Source organism: Corvus cornix, chromosome 1 (genome assembly GCF_000738735.6).
Source record: "Corvus cornix cornix isolate S_Up_H32 chromosome 1, ASM73873v5, whole genome shotgun sequence".
Taxonomy (NCBI): Eukaryota; Metazoa; Chordata; class Aves; order Passeriformes; family Corvidae; genus Corvus; species Corvus cornix.
The window spans coordinates 31,425,717-31,443,503 of NC_046332.1; the positions used below are offsets into that span (position 1 = coordinate 31,425,717).

The 17,787-nt window shown below is 41.3% G+C and overlaps 1 protein-coding gene across 12 annotated transcripts in view; it reads right to left on the reverse strand.

The window, feature by feature from the left end:
* The window catches only part of TENM4 (teneurin transmembrane protein 4), a 1,362,823-nt gene that overhangs the window by 77,481 nt on the left and 1,267,555 nt on the right, over positions 1-17,787 (reverse strand). For all 12 annotated transcript variants that reach the window (XM_039562133.1, XM_039562144.1, XM_039562174.1 and 9 more), the window contains 2 exons: positions 15,189-15,405; positions 2,501-2,620 (listed from right to left, as the gene is read on the reverse strand). In XM_039562133.1, the coding sequence (XP_039418067.1) occupies positions 2,501-2,620; positions 15,189-15,405 (337 nt within the window). The remainder of the gene's footprint in view (positions 1-2,500; positions 2,621-15,188; positions 15,406-17,787) is intronic.

The following is a 17,787-nucleotide window of genomic DNA, read 5'->3' on the forward strand; positions in this document are numbered from 1 at the left end:
GTGCTAGTCCATACACAGCAAGCTGATCATGAGAGTGTGGTTTGGATCCCACTTTCCCACAAAGTAGGTTCAATAAGGTTGACAGAGATACTCTTAAGTACAAATGTTCAATTTTTTTCCTTTTTGCAGTAATGTCTAAGCTACTGGCAATAAGAAGACACCAGCTCCAGCGGGGTCCTTTTCCTGGAATGCCTCTTTATCATCTCTCATTTTATTGTCATGTCATTGAAGAGTTGGAGCATCCTTGGAAACCCTCCCAGTCCCCATCAGTGTTACAGTAGGTGCAAACACCCTTGAGTGTGAACAGGACAGCATCAAGCACACGTTGCTAGCACATGTTCCTCTTTTTCATTACAATTCTATATGTTTCTCTGGCCAACTCAAATGAAAGTTGTGGATTGGAGAGGTGATAAAATGCGTAAATCCTCTCCCAAGTGCTAGTGGTTAGCAGTCAATACATAGAGCATATGCAGCTGGAACCCCTTATGTTGCGTTTTTGTTCTTAAAAGAAAGGGAGACAATTAGCACTGACAAACAAAAGATAAGATGAAAGACATTCCCAATTTGCAATGCTTTTGTTTTGGTTGAGCATGATTGCTCAGATTTTGCCTCTAACACAACAGTAATCTTAATGACTTCTTCCTAATCATTTCAACATGAACTAGCAAGAATAGAGCTGTTGGGAGCAGGAGACATCTTTTTTTTTAATACACATGGGCAATGCATTGCCAAATTGCTGGCTAAAGATTCTAGGTGATATTACAAAGTTAATAAATAATAAGAATAGAATAGAATAGAATAGAATAGAATAGAATAGAATAGAATAGAATAGAATAGAATAGAATAGGATAGGATAGGATAGGATAGAATAGGATAGAATAGAATAGGATAGAATAGAAAAGGCTATTCATCTGTTAGGGAAGTAAAAGGATCATCAAGTCCAGCTGCCTTACCAGTTCAGGGCTGATCAAATCAAACCACGTTATTAAGGGCATTGTTCAAATGCCTCTTAAACACTGACAGGTTTGGGGCATCAAACCTCCCTAGGAATGCTGAGGTTACATTTGGTGCAGGAAGCTTGGTGTGCATGTGCAATGTGAGCTGCAGGTTGAGCTCTGGAGGGGGGCGGGAGGCCAAGCCAAATCCTGAGGCAAGAGGCAGGGAACTGCCGAGTGACCACATGGAGACATGACAGGAGCTGATAACTCCAGGCCTTCCCATGCGTAGACTGTCAGGGGGTAAAAGCCCAGGGTTTCCTTTGTCCGGGGCCCCTTCTCGGAGGCACCAGCTCGGGCTGTTATTTTTTTATTTAGTTATTGCACCAAGATTAAATTGTTTTAGGGATCTGGACATCTGGGACTCTGCTATGGGAAACCTGGGGTTGAGTGGGTAAGGATCCCTGGTGTGACTGTGTGAGTGTGGGGTGTAGCTGCGACGGGGCCTTGGTCCCAGCTCAGGTGGTGTAACTGCTAGCGTGGCTTCTGGATGGTTGGACAGGAAAGGTTCCTTAACTGGAAGGCTGTTGCAGTGTTTAAGCACCCTCTCAGTTAAGAAATGTTTCTTCATGTCCAGTCTAAACCTCCCCTGGTGCAGTTTTGAACCATTCCCACGAGTCCTGTCAGTGGATACCAGGGAGATGAACTCAGCACTTCTCTCTCCAGACCCCCTCCTCAGGAAGCTGTATGAAGAAATGAGGTCACCCCTCAAGTCTCCTTTTCTCCAAACTGGAGAAACTCAGAGTCCTCAGACGCCCTCACAGGATATTCCTTCCAGTCCTGTCACCACTTTCTTTCCCTCCTCTGGACACATTAAGGGACCTGAAGATCTTTCATAAATTGTGGGGCCCAGAACTGCACACGGTGTTCTGGGTGAGGCTGCACCAACACTGGATACAGCAGGACAACCACCTTTTTGACTGGCTCGTCGTGCTGTGTTTGACACACCCCAGGATGGGGTTTGCCCTCTTGGCTGCCAAGACACAATGCTCTAACAGCTTCTGTTCAGCTGCTGCTAGCCAGCAGCCACAGATCCCTGTCTGCAGGGCTGTTCTCCAGCCACTCCTCTACCAGTTTATACTTGTGCCTGGTATTACTCTGTTCCAGGTGCAGAAAATCCAGCATTTTGACTTTTTAGATTTCATCTCATTCATCATAGCCCAATGCTCCGATCTATCTAGATCCCTCTTGTCCCTTAGGAGAGCCAACAGCACCTCCCAGTTTGGTACCATTAGCAAACTTGCTAATGGTGCATTCAACTCCTGCATCCAGGCTGCTGATAAATACAGTGAACAAGACTGGCCCTGGAATTGAACAGTGAGGAACAGCACTGGTGACTGGTCACCAGCCAGATGTAGCCCCATAACAACCAACAATAATGCATCAACATCTTCAAAAAGGCATCAGTAATAAACATGCTCCTGGAAGGAGTTTCTCTTTAGTGGTCATGGCAATAATGCTGTTACTGCTTCTTGAACACTGTAAATCCCATACAGACATCCTACCTGCCATCTTGTCTACTGATTGTGTATCCAAACAGAGGATTGTTGACAAAGCTGATGTTCACTCCAACTAGAGGGGTCCCATCTGCTGTCATCACCTGGCCTCGAATCACACATGCATGTCTGCAAAGAAGAAGAAAAATGGTAAGAAATAGTAAGGCTGTTTGACAAATGCAGTTTTTTCCTCTGTTCATGTGGCTGGGAATTCCTATGCATTAGAAAGCCAATACCTTTATATCTTGTAAAGCTGGAGCCATACCATGTGTTTTGATGGTGGGATGCTGCCCTTGAAGGCTTTCTCAGGTGTTGTGTAAAAACTTTTGATACTCAAAGTGAGATTTATGATTACCCTACTACATAAAAGCAACTGCTGCAGCATATACTTCATTAAGTATAAACTTCTGTAGAATTCACAACATCACATTGGAATTTTACAGAGTCATAGAATCTCCTGAGTTGGAAGGGACTCACACGGATCATTGAGCCCAGCTCCTGGCCCTGCACGGAACAGCTCCAAAATCACACCATGTTCCTGAAAGTGTTGTCCAAACACTTCTGCAACTCTGGCAGGCTTGGTGCCATGACACTCCCTCAGAAGCCTGTTCCAGTGCCCAATCACCCTCTGGGTGAAGAACCTTTTCTTAATAGCCAATAGTGTCTTAACAGTATCGCCCCAATTAAAAGCAAGGTGCATTTTAAAATCAAAGAGAACAGAAAATTACCATGCAGTGCACGGACACATTTAAGGCACAAAAGCCACAGAAGACCCTGACCAAGGCTTGGCAGCTCATTTCTTTCCCCTTTGGGAAAACCATGACAGATAATTTGCCAGGTTCAGAAAGCTTCCTTGCAATCTGCCTGGGGAGCTGAGCACACTAATAGGACGGGCTTTTTCTTCCCCTCTTTTTCTTCCCAAGTTTGGTAGATTGCACCATTTTATAGGCTACATCTATTTCAACTAGTCTGTGCTCTGTAATATGCTCTTTTATCTAAGGATTTCAAGGATCTTTACAAACACTGATTAATACAGCCAGATCAGTATTTTACAGAGAGAGGAAATAAAACATAGAATGATTTTCAGTTGTCCAAGGTCAGTCAGAAAACCTGCAGTAAAGCCAAAGACAAATTTTCTTGGTTCTTATTCCAAAGTCTGTTTCCAGACTTCTAAGTCATTACTACATTGCTACCTTAGGAGCTTCCCATAAAGACAAAACATCACATGTCTTCAAGAGTGTCTGAACCCAATTTTTGGCTGAAGGTAACTATTTTTCTGAGCAGCAACAGCAAATTGTGGTGTCAGTGTGCTAACGTGACTCAATGAATAATTTTCCTAACTGCTGTCCTGCTGGAGAGCAGAGATTGAAAGCCAATGTTTCTCCAGGTGCAGAACCAGATCTCAGCTAGAGTAAATCATCCCAGCTGCACTTCAACGGAGCAATGGTGCTTTGCTGGTTCACTGAGGCAAAGGATAATTTCTGCAACATTTGTAAAGATGATTTCATAAACACAGATCATTAGGGAAAGAGCCAGTTATCTTCTTACACTCCACCTAAAAATCTGAGATCGTATAATGCAAGGAGATAAAGCATAATTTCTATTTAATAGAGGCTGCACAATTTTTACCTTACCCAGTACAGCAAACAGACCACTTGCCAGGAAGTCTTAAACAAAATTCCTGCTGATCTAAATGGAGAGCTCCAATATTATCGAAAATCACCACAGCGATGCCAAAATGTGCCTGCAATCTAAGATGTGACTAGATTCATATATAATTTTGGAATAGGTCACAGGAAAATTAGATACTGGAAATGATTTTTATGTCACTGAGTTTTCTCTGATGTATCATCATGGAGTTCTTAGGAGCCATGTAGGAAAAGACTTGGACTAAGTTTGTAGCTAATAATCCTACAATCCTAGAATGGTTTGGGTTGGAAGGGACATTAAAGATCATCTAGTTCCAATCTGCCTGCCATGGTCAGGGACACCTTCCACTAGACTGGTTTACTCAGAGCCCCATTCACTTGGCCTTGAACATTTTCAGGGATAGGGCTAATGGGGGGAATAATATCCTTAATACTTGTATTGCTTCTCCTGTTAAGGGCTCTAACTCAGTTTTCCATATACAAAAAATGAAAAATAATAATCCATTACAGTACTATGCACATCACTCTCTAAAACACAGGTAGAGCATAACTTGAAAGGATCATGATGCCATGGAATATGCTTGGAAAAATGTCAATGCTTGGAAAAATGTCAATGCTTGGAATAACCCCAACGAAGTCAACACGTCACCATCTGCAGTGCAATTTTTGCGTAAAGTGAATGTGTCTGAGCACATCTCTGAGCCAAGAGCAGAACCTAGGCCTTCTCTTCCCAGATTTTTTAATGATCTGCTCCACTCTGACCCATCTTCTTTTCCATCCTTCAGAGAGACCAGAGAAAGGGTTTGAAACTGCCTTCTCTCAGCTTTTCATAAAATGGGCTGCACGTTTTGTGGAAGACAAGGAATCACTGCAAACTGTTTCATGAATACTAAGACCCGAGTGCGAAGGAATCGGTGCTCTGTATCGCATATTCAAGTAAACACTGTGACTACAAATGTTTTCAAATAATAGGAACAAGATCATACATTTCTGTGAACCCAAGAAGAACGCTTCCACCTGTTCTTTTTTTTTTTTCTTCCAAGAGTTCTAAGCAAGTAAAGGAAAAAATACACGTTGCAGGTGTCTCTCCAGCTGCCCTACACACAATACATGTCCAAGCAGTTTTAAAGTTCTAAGTAACACTGCAAGCACATTGGCCCAGACCCTCAGCTCAGTAAATGGTGGATGCGCTTTATACCCACAGGCATCTGCTCTGTTATATATCACTGACAACTATTTCTACAACAAGCACCAGCACAATGTGGGCAAACAAAGAACTTCCTCTCACCTTGGAAGCTGTAGAAATGCAGCTTTGATGCCCCACCTTGGGAAAGAGACTCAGTTCCCATCCTGGCCAATGCTCCCCAGCACTCATCCAACTCTGCTAGCACACCTACGTGCTCATGGACTCGGAGGCTGTCTCTTCTCAGAGAAGCAGCTTGTCAGCAAGCCCAGCTGCATCCCCCATCCTCCCGAGGACTATAACCATTGCTTTATTTCCATGTTATAAGGAAAGATGTTACCGCTAAGGGGACATCATTCCCAAACCACAGCAATAAAAAGAAGCTGGAGCAAGATGCATGGATCTGAATCCCTTTAAAAGAGGTGGGGATGGAAACTGGAGGAAAACTCAAGCCCAGACTGTCCCTGATGAGACTCAAATCTTCTCCTTTCCTGGGTGATAAAATTTGCCCCACTTGAATAAAACAGTTCACACACAGCACACTGGAAGCAGCTGGCTTCTCTAGTGTCAACACGTCCTTTCTGGAGTCAAGATCGAGTGTCTACAAGGCCCCAAGCCCCCCAGGAACCTGGTTAATGCTAATTTAGTCAGCTATTTCCTTCAGTTGACCTTGGTCTAAATGCAATTACCCTACAAAGATGTTAAGTGGTACTGCTAAGATGCTCAGCTCTGCTAGAAGGTCTCCAAATACATTTACATAAAATTATCTCTCATGTTAATAGAAGAGATTTATTCCATCAGTCCAGGCCTGCTAGTTCAGAGTGTCTTCCGCAGCTGAGCAAAATTCGATTTCTCATAGCCTGAACCTCATCTTTCCATTAAATTATTAATAGATTCCACCTATTACCTCTGGTTTTTGGCTTGTTTTCATTTGTTTGTTTTGTTTTGTTTCCTTCACTACTCTTACGTAAGTCTGTATGGATTCTTCTTTTACAAGGAAAAGCAGTCTCCATTTCTCCTCTTCTTTAATTAGACTTTTCTTTTTTTCAATTTGTCCATAAAAACTTGCCTGAAAGACCAAATTATTGTCAAAATGCTATCTACAATGCCAGATGGTGCATCAGACGATTTTACACTGTTGCTTTGTGAAGTCATCCTTTAGTCTCAAGAAAATTAAATTAAATTTTTCTGGTAAGATCTGGGACACAGTGGCACAACAGATAGGGGTGCACTGATGCCTTTACGTTCCTATTGCTCACAGATAAATAAAGTTTGACAGGCTGTCAGCAAAATTCTAGCAGACAAAACCATCCTTAGAACAGAAGCCAGAAAATTCCACAAAAGCCATTTCACTTTATAGAAGCACATTAAAGATTTGTCTTTAGTACTAACTCTGATCCAGTGCCTCACAACTTAGACATTGGTCCTTCCAATGCACTTCACTCACAGATGTTTTCTGTCACCACAGTTGGTGACACTATGCTTGGCATTTGGAAATAAGGGAAAAATACTATTTCTCCTAAGCATTTTTCACTGTAAGAAAGAAATACTATTTCTCCTAATCATTTTTCACTGTAAGAAAGAAATTCCATACATCCTAAATCCCACTTTTTCTGCAAGAAATGTATATTCTTTCCTTGATTGAGGATAGGTGTCATGGGAAATCTCACTCCAATTAATTTCTGTTACTCCTCAAAATACTTCCAACATAACTCATTGGACATCTTCATCTAAAGGTTTCAGATGTGCAAAAATGGTTATCATGACTGCTTAGCCATCCTCAGCCAAGTTATTAATAATAAATATTTTAATTTGACATTATAAATCTCTTTGAAATTACCACTTTCACATTTTATTGGTATATATAAGAATACATATATATATATATATATATATGATTCATGCTTCTGCTCGGGATAAAACTTCAACAGAACTCCATAGTACAAAAATCTAGAAAGTTACATTTCATTGGAAAGAATGCTATTAATGAAATTAGATGATCTCAGTTCTATTTCTTCCTCTGCTACAGCCTTTCTGTATGACAGCAGTCATGTCAGCTGGTCTGTTTATGTCTTTTTACTCTACCTGCAAAATAACAATCCCCTCCTTACAGAGACATAAGAAGAATAATTGTAGTAATCTGATAATCCCTTGCAGAGGGATTTTTACATTCTCATGGCACTCATCTGTGATATGCTCAGGCTAAGTGCCTAGAAGTACAGCCATTTGCTACAATCTCTTGGCTTTAGCTTTGGCTGTGGTCTTTTTGCGGAGAGTAAGAGGATAAAACAATATGTACCTCGTCCATTTTGGGTTCAATGTGCCTGTCTAATGTTAAACAACCTCAGGGCAGTCTAGTACCAGGATATATAGAACACTTGGTAGAATGCCAGGTAAAAGCTAAGGGCATCATGATCAAACACAGCCACAGAGAAAACGCCTGAGCTGGCAGATGAAGGACAAAAGAAGAAGAGGAAAGATCAGGACACAGAGACATTCAAGTTCATTGCTTGTGGCAGTATTTCCCTCAAAAGCGGTCTATAAAAACAGCCCTGCCCACTTGCCTCTTAGCTGTGGAGAAAAACCTCCTGACAGTCTTTCCTTGAGCTGAGTCAATCCATCTGGCTTTTTTAGTGCAGTTTAGTTGTAAGAAAAGCTTAAAGTCAAAACCTATGTACTGTTCTTAGCTGCCATCTGAATTAAGGAACTAAGGTTAGGAAAAAGAATGTAAATGATCCTTCTGAAGGTCTCCTTGTTAAAAAGAAAAAAGGCAGCCTTATATAGGAAATGAAAATTGAAGAGCAGCCATCCAGAAAGACAGCCACACTATCATGGATAGCACAAGTGAGTTTGTGAAAGGGTTTGGCATATGTTGGGCAGCTGGGATACAATCCTGCTGGATTTAGCAGGGCCCAATGCAATAGGACATGGAATAATGGTTCTGAACTGAAAGAGGGGAGACTCACACTAGATTTAAGGAAGCAGCAGTTTATGATAAGGATGGTAAAACACTGGCACAGGCTGTGTGGAGAGGTCATGGCTGCTCCATTCCTGGAAACATTCCAGGCCAAGTTGGACAGGGCTTTGAGCAACCCGACAGAGTCGAAGAAGTCCCTACTCAAGGCAGGGGCTAGATGGCCTTTAAAGGTCCCCTTCACCCCAAAATATTCTGTGATTCTAAATAATAATAATAATAATTGTATAATTCTATGATTCTAAATAATAATAATAATTCCCTGGCGCTAAGGGAAGCACCACAACGCCAGTGTCAATGTGGCAAAGGGACTAAACGCACTAACGTTTGACCATATCCCAAACGGGGACCTGCTAAGTGGCACTGACAGACATGGCTTGCAACAGATCCTCTCATTCTGCTTTGTGAGCAGCTGATGGAACAGGGACCCTGGAGAAGGAGAATGGGTCACGAAGAAGAAAGTTTTTAAGAGCTCTGAACAGAATCAGTAAAAGAAAGTCAATTCTAAGTTGTCTGCAGCAAGAAACTGCACCTGCCCCATTTGTTTAACCTACTCAGTGAAGGTACTTATAAGCTCCCACCTCTGAAGGATCAGGAGATGCTGATGATTATGTGGGCATGGTCCTTAGCTGTTAATCTTTTGCAAGAAGCCTTCTACAGTATTTAGATATTCCATGAAAGACACAGTAAAGCCAAGTGAATGAAAAGCTCCAGTGAAAACCCATTACTTAAATTGTCTGAAGAAGGACAGGGGAAAAAGCCACATAAATGTTCAGACACTTTTACAAATGTGGCTAATGAAGTTGGTATTTGAAGTCAAAAAAGAAAGTGCTTATCAACCAATATTTATATTAACATCTCTAGATGCAGATTTTATTCTTGCTGCCTCTTTAGATCTGGTCTAACTTGACAGTATCAAACCAGTGGGCCTTCTTCATCTGGTATTTTTAGTATACATGCAAGGACTTCGTTTTGTGACCAGCTGCTGTTCAGTTTCTCAGGCTTCCCACTGCATGTACCTGACACCATTCTGCTCTGTGAAGACTTATAAACTGATGGTTCTCGAACATCTCCTTGGGCATCACCTTTTTTCAGCACTATTAGTGACTGCTGGTTGTAGCACCTCCAAAAGGAAAAGGAGGTATCTTTATTGCATGACAGCTTGGTAACAAGATGTAGTTTCTTTTGAGGACCACCTATCACTTCTAGAAAATCCATGATCATTGCTGTCACAAGAATTCCCTATTGGCTCCATTCCTGAAAGACGCAGGCCCTTATTGCTTTGAAAACTTCTCCCAGGAATTGAACGTTATTCACCTTCTTGATGTGTGTCCTTTCTCTTTATGACAGCACAATCTTCCTCTCTGATCTGCCAAGCAATCTGGCCACTGTTGGAAAGAGATGCCACTCCTGCCATCCAAAGCACCTTGTGTCTCTATGCCTCATTGACTCACTATTTTAGCATCCCAAGATTTCTCAGTTGAGCTATAATGGTAAGGTAGGAGGGTAAAGGGATATGGGAAGGCTACTCAGCAGAGGAAAAGATGCTGATGACGTCTGTGAAATTGTAAAACTGGCTCCAACTGTTTAAATGAAAGTATTTTAGAACAGAGTTTTATAGGAAATGCAACACATAATAAAGTTGGGCTGTGCTTTACTGCAAAGTTTCAGTGAAGAATCCTTTTACTCACAATGTGATTGACCAATGCTTTAGGAGTTGATGACTTTCTCCCTTTCTCCAGTACAACCAAAGAAACACTCTCTTGCTTTGCATAAGGGATCAAAGAAACAGAATCATACTCATATTTTTTTAGGTCTGTACAATCCAAGTCAAGTGTCCAGTAGTACATAAGGTGCAAGATAATTTTTCCACCTAATACTAAATTACGCTTATTTCATGATTTTCCAGAAGTCATTTTATAGCCATTAGTTCTGTGAGAGGTAAAGACTTTATGCTGCAATAACATTCAGAGATGAATAATGTACTCATGTCAAGTCTTCACTAAAAATGTCTGCAGAACTTAGCAGTTCTGTATTATTACAGTATTTTACATCTGGTATTTATTTTGTAAGCTCTGGCCACATATTCAGCTCTGCAGAAGAACAGGAATAAAAGCACTTCCTTTCATTGAATCTGAGGCACCATGAAAACAAAACTGAGTAGAAGAGAAGGAAAAATACATTATTTCCAGGTTAATTATAAAATGATCTCTCTTTTGATGATCATAGGGAAAGTTCTTTAACTACATATAAGCTGTCTGATAGATTTGTAATGATCCAGAGGAACTAGGAAAAAAATGTCCAATAAAATAGATAAGATTTTATGTTTGGGATTATAAAACTGCTTTTTTATATAGGAGGTTTCAACCAATTTAGCAAATAAATGTCATACTCAAAGGACAGACTCTTCCTGATAAGGTGGCTTTTTTTCAGAGGAAAGTACCGTAAGTATTGAACAAATATTAATCAAATATCTACGTGCAGATCCAAGAGGATGCATCAACACCCACACCATAGTTTAGACTCCTAAATCCAAAAGTGCACATCAGTACCTCTGTAATCTGGGAAGTACGTAGCTCATTAGGAGGTTTTTTTTCATGCTTGTGAGTTTTGAAGGCTTGAGATTTGTTTTCTGCACGCTCCAAGAGCTCCTTGGGACACAGGTATCACCCTTGAATTCCAGGATGGTGCAGCATTTCTATCAGCTGCTTCACTGGACCCCGGCAGCATGCCCAAATCACACTAGGAAGATCCTACTCCTTCCTTTGTGCTTGTTCATAAACATCTAATGTTTTTAAAATACTTTTTTAAAAGCTGCACCCCAGTTTCTCTAATGACTGCACACAGAATTTACAGAATTACGGAATCATTAAGGTTGGAAAAGACCTCGAAGATCATTGAGTCCAACCAAATTCCTTTTACTGACAGTTATGAAAGAGGAATATAATTACATCATGGTTACACTATCTGTGTTATGGAAAAGAACATAAGTATGGACAGGAGCTTTGCTTTCATGAAGTCCCGCAGGTACAAATTCCACAAAGTTGACATAAGCAGCTGCATATATTGCACTAATTAACTATATGGGAATGATGTTATGCTAAACTCAAAATCAAAAGACAAGGGCAAACATTGGGGAAAAAAAAAAGCACCCTGTATATAGGAAAGGTAAATTTTAGAAGTATGCTTTGCTCTTAATCCCTCTTGAAGGGATTAACTGCCAAAATAAAAACCAGTAAGTTTTTAAAAATTCCTTGTTATTCTGTATTTCAAAAAGCTATGACTTGTACCTAATAAGGAGTTCATTTAAGCAGAAAGCATCAAAAGAAGAATGATGCCTTTGGAAGACAATAAAACTGGGAAGAAGAGGGTTTGAAGACTTGCTGTGTTAGCTTGGTTTAAAATATGGAAAAATATGACCTTGTTTCCATGCTGTGCCACGAGTGCTCACCCTCAGAACACTGGATGCTGTCTAATCTCTATGACACAGTTTTAAACAGATGCAGCATTCCAAGCTGTCCTAACCCATGGAACGGCTGTGCTCCCTAAGCTCCTGCATCGCTTCTGGGTGTCTGCGTTCAGTGGGTGCATCCAACCCAGAGAATTTCCTCCTGCCGAAGGGGACTGCATCTGCCAGGAGCTGGGCCACAGCCATGGGCTGGACTAAGCCAGCTCAGCAGAAATCATCAGGAAAAAGCCACACCTGGTAAGTTTGGGTTTTTTGACCTCTAACTTTGTCTTCAACTAAAGAAGTGTTTCTTATGTTACTGTATCAAAGGTGCACTTTTCTTGATGGAAAAATAGAGAAAAGAGAGAGCACCTTGGTTTCCTTGGGAAGAACCTCAGAAAGATCTGCTGGAGTGAACCCAGAGCCCTCCATGAATGGGACAAAATGTGTGAAAAGAGAAGAGAAGATGCTTTGAACATATTCATAGAATCATAGAATGGTTTGGGTTGGAAGGGACGTGAAAGATCATCCAGTTCCAACCCCCCTGCCATGGGCAGGACACCTCCCACTAGACCAGGTTGCTCAGAGCCCCATCCAACCTGGCCTTGAACACTTCCAGGGATGGGGCAGCCACAGCTTCTCTGGGCAAACTCCCTCAAAGATAATAAGAAAACACAGCAATATTATTCGAAATAACTTAGGACTGACCAGCTGGACTACCAACACATTTTGAAAAAACACTTCAATCCCCTCCCCTATTTTCTTAGCTCTTCTTTGGCCATGATCAGTACTCACAGTTTTGGTTTTGATGGGGCTTGGTATCAGTGCAGTTCAACTCTCTGACAAAAAACCCCATTTATTTCTTTATTCACAATAAAACAGTGCACACAGGCATTTATAGCATACCTGTCTCTCTGAGCTTCTAACTGTGTCGTGTAACCCTCTCCACCTGGATCAGTAAGGTATATTGTACTGCCTGGCACACAAACGGGACACAGAAAGGTTGAGTGACATGTTTACAGATACCTTGTCACTCAGTAGTGGGAAAAAATGTGCAGAGTTAATTCTGATCAGATTTTTAAACCATCAAAACTAACTAACTTTTTGCATGTAGACTACTGACCTGAGGGGAATCAGGGACTACTCTTGCAGTTGATACCAGATGCTGCTCTCTGATGTTCCATGTAACTCAGATGGTTATTTCTAGCTGCCCAAGTAATCAGAACAGGTTGATACTACTGGCAGCAAGTAGATATACCCAATCTGTCTCAAAAAAGGAGGGGTATAAAACACATTTACTTCAAAACTGACTGACTTCTTTTCAAATTTTCTTTACAAAAGCGCCATTTCTACACATGGTTTTCTGAGGCACTTTAACCTATGCCAACACTTAGCATAAAAGACTCTGTGGATCAGTACTTTAGCCTGCTCTTGCCATTTTCTGACACTGTCCCTCAAAAGAGAACAAATATATCAGGTGTCCTACTTTATAGTCAACTACTTGACACCACTGCATCTTGTGCTACTCCTTATGGTGATGGACAACTAAGAATGGCTTTAAAAACAACAAAGCAAACAGCAAGAGTAAGTGGTTTCAAAATCAATACAAGAATGACCAAGTAGTAGATGAGTACTTGTTATCTATTCATCAAAATGATGTGAAAAGACATTCTGCACATTCAGAATTTAATTTAGCTACTTGCTCTATCATCATAAACACTCATTTCAATATGGGCAATGATTATTTTTCCTTCCCAAACATGAATAATATATAATTGCTGGTATTTGGGAAGAGGCGAGGTCTTTGCCTTTATCCGTCAGGGTAATTTATCATTGTCTTTCTTTTTCTTCTGCACTGGTGAGAGAGCTTGTCAGCTCAGCTTGTTCTTAAAAAGCCAGAGTGTAATTCAATAATAAATTCACTCAAAGGCTAGCTGTCACGAGACATTCATTTATTTGTATCCATTAGGTGATCTGCACTGCTATTCTCTCTGAAGAGTGGCTAAGCTGTGGTTTTGAAGCTCAGGAAATATATTGCAGAGATATTCAGTCATCTCCTTCACACTGCTGCCACTTCTGCACAGGCCACACAGGGATGCAAATGTGCCTGGGTTCCCCCAGGGTGATAACCAGTCAGCCATGACCTAGAGAAGCCCGGAAGAGCAGGCTGTAGTTCCTGATCTAAATGATGAGTGTGCCTGTGCCACTGGTGCCCATGCAGGATACCAGACACACAGGTCACAGAGATCCATGTCACCTCTGTATTGCCTGCTCATGGGGGACTGCTCACAGCAAATGACATGGATCCAACTCCAACCCTACCCCGTGAGGATGATGGCATTGGGACAGAAAGATGTAGGAAGTTCCATGATCAGCAGTCTACAGTCCTGATCTGCATCAAGAAGGAGATGGCTTCATTAATCACCCCAGCAGCAAAGGGAGAGGGTTGTCCTAAGGCAGGATACTGGAGCCCTCCATAAGAATAATTCCCTCTTGTCAGACAAACTTTTAAGCCAGCAGCTGGAAGGAGTGATGAAAACAATTCATCTTGCCCCCAGAAGCTACTGTATTTTCATGGAGAGACTGAGCAGCTCCATGGATAACTGGGATACTATCACCTGTCTGTTCAAAAGCAACTGGTGGAGCTTCAGTGATAGTGCTACTGAACAAAGGGCATATCCACACATGCAAATACAGGCAGTCCCATTTGCCCAGAATAACTGGGTCCCAGGTGGTCCCTCCCATGCTTCCCCACAGATCGGTCACTGACCACTGCTGAAGCACCGTCATTTCCAGGGTGACCAGAGGAGCTGTTCAAAGGTCCAGCTTTCTAGGTGGTGAAACAGGCAATTGAAATTACAAAGATAAGCCAACTAAGCAGAAAACCCTTGCAATGGTTGAGTTTATCCAGATCTGTAAGATCTTCAAGAACTTACAGGAATGTGTGACGTCTTTTAAGATCCCGAAAGAGTAGTGGCATTTTTAACAACCCAACGCTCTCATGAGCCTGGACCATGTGCTGTCTCAGTTCTTTTGAGGTCTCTAATATTCACACTACTGATTGCTAATAGCATTCTAGTTTCCTTCTCTTTTGTCTCTGTCACAGGAAGATCTGTCACTGCTGTTTAGGAGACACTTGTGGACAATGTCAGTCACTTGATCTAGAAGAGCTGAATGGATGCCTTTCAATCCTTGAAATAAGGAAAGTGAGGAAACATGCAACTGCTTGTATGTGCTGGGAGAGAAGCATTTTGCCTTACTGGCTGAGAGGAAATTGTAGATGAAGAGACAGTCAGCAGGACTACATGAGCCACAAAATTCTTCAGGTATCTACTTCATTTAAACAATTTTCATATTCTGCATTTTGCTGCCCTCCCATGTCTTAAAATGGCCACGTGGCTTATGGTTTACCACTTACTGAATCAACTCAAAAATTCACTTACCCGCCTTCAAAAGGATTGTCCCCTGGGATGACGTGAGTGCTGTCCTTGCCAATCAGGAACTTGATTCGATCATAAAAGGAGTGCAAGCTCTGCTGGGAGACGGGGGCTTGCGTCTCCTGGATGATATCCAGGGGGTCCGGGGAGCCCAGGCACAGCGCATTAACGTGGCACAGTGGCTGCAAGCAGCAGTCTGGGTCCATGCAATCCACCAGGCCATCTACAGAAGGGTAAGGAACGTTTTAGAGCAATGGTAACATGGAGTGCTGCAGAGTTCAGGGTGCAAGAAGTCTTTCCAATGCACACAATACAGAAATGCGGATTTTCATCTACATTGAGTAAGGCATGTTCACTTAAAGTCACAATAAGGAACCTAAAATACACATTAATATGTAACATAAATATGCAGTAGTATGTAAAATATGAAAACTCATGTATTAGACTGGGCCCTCAAAAACGTGTGTTTTAGATTAATCCTAGGATGTGCTCTTCCACAACTCAGTCACTTGGATAACTCCAGAGCCCCCAAGGGTTGTTGTGGGTTTTTTTACCAATATACACAACTTCTGTACCTTGATCCTGCTCCTTGTACAAATCACAGACACATTGCATCACACAAAAGCTACCAGGTTCGCTTTCAGCAGGACTAAATAGTGAAAAAAGCCATGGTATCTGCCATGGCTGCAGAGGGATCTATACATGTAATCCAGTAAAATAGAACAGAAAGTAAAGGAGACTTTGCTGGGAAGGTTTGATCTCTTTTGACCTTTGTCACATTGATTTGATACTGACACAGAGTAACAGATGACCTCAAACTCTCAGGATATAAATCTTGCACTTTCAGCACCATTAAATTAATAGTAACAACAATAATAGCAGTGGACACACAGGAAAAGGCTTGCTGAGCATACCCCAGTAAAATGAGGGTTTGCATATCTGTCAAGCCATCAAATGCACAGACAGTGCCACTTCCCCTCCCACCGCTATAGCAACTTCTTCCCATTCATTTTGAGATGCCACTGCTCATTGCAAACAGCACAGTAAAAAGCAGTGACAGGAAAGGAAATACAAAAAAAAGCTCAAAAGGGGTTTGATGAAGCATCACATTTAGCAATAAAAGTTGTTAGCATGTAGTAAAGACAGATCTTTAAATCAGATAAGGGAACTGGATGTTTTTGTTCTGGGGTAATGGGATATGGAGCCCTTCACTTCCAACTCATCAGTTCAAGCAAGACAGTTTGACAGTGAATGAAAATTACTACCATGTGATGGCTGTTCACAGAGCTATGTGAAATGAGTGGTTGGACTCTGTGTAGTTGCTAGGAGCTCCATATATCAGAGAAACCACCTTTACAGCAAGCATCCTACTAAAGACTCCAGCACAGAGGCAAGAAACAAACGTGCCTGGAGAGCAATGCTGTCCTGAGAGGTAGTTACCTTCTGGAGTGGGATAAAATCTTTAGATTTCAGAATAATGGATTTTTTATCTCAAAGAAACAGTAAATTAAAACAGTTTGTCATTATTACTGCTTGTGAGCTTCAGTTTTGTCCCAGTTTTACCAGTATGAATTAGAAGTCCTTTCACTAATGTTATTGGCATTACTTTGTATTTACTGCAATATCAATAGGGTGGAATCTTATCTTTTATTGTTCTGGTACCTAAGATGGCTCACACATCATGGACTTGGATTCTGTTACACCTGTTCCAATGTTGGAATATTTTAGTGTTTAAAACAGCACTGACAACATCATTTCATGTGGTTATTCAGAGGCAGAAAGCTGAACAGCAAGCCTGGTCAGGGTTCCCAGAGCTTCCTGTGTCCAAGTAGGTCAAAGACAGTGAGTATCTGCTCCATGTACATGCACATGTACACACACACACACATACACACACTGGGTCATTTCCACAAGTGCTCTGCACTTGCCATTAATGATAATGGGAGCACCATTAGGCCAGAAAAAGTGCTTTGGAAAATCCCATGTGTTACCCTTACCATCCCAATATTCCTACACCTTTATAACTCCTTGCAAAATTGCCACAAAAATGTTCATCTCGGACACTAAACCCACCCACTGGCCTTTTCTCTTGATGACTAGTGGTAATGAAAAAGAACAAATTAGAGTTTCTTTGCCCATTAAAAAAACATTAGATCAGTAGGATTCTGGAAAGTCAAATCTCAGATGGAGTTTGAGAGACCATTCCCAGAATACAGACCTGTTTAGATGTAATAGGCCTAGCCTCAGCTACCTACTAAAAAAAAAAAAAAAGAAAAAGAAACAACAAACCAGACTTGTTACTATATTGACTACAGTTTCAAGCAAGATAAAATGTTGTCTTTTTCTCCCACAGATTAATAATGTTTTCTAAGGCTACAGACACTTGGCTGAAAGGATGGCAAACCAGCTGTACCATACCTCTTCATTAACCTGTCTTTTTTCTAGTAATCAGAAATGTGTTTTGGTGCCTGAAGCTGCAAGACAGAAAGAAAATGCTGTCTTTGCATGAAACTGTAGATAAATGTTTGAAGAATAGATGCAGAGGACAATGTTTTGAACAGGTGAGAATGATGAGGACTCATCTGCAGATAAGCCTTTCAGCTAA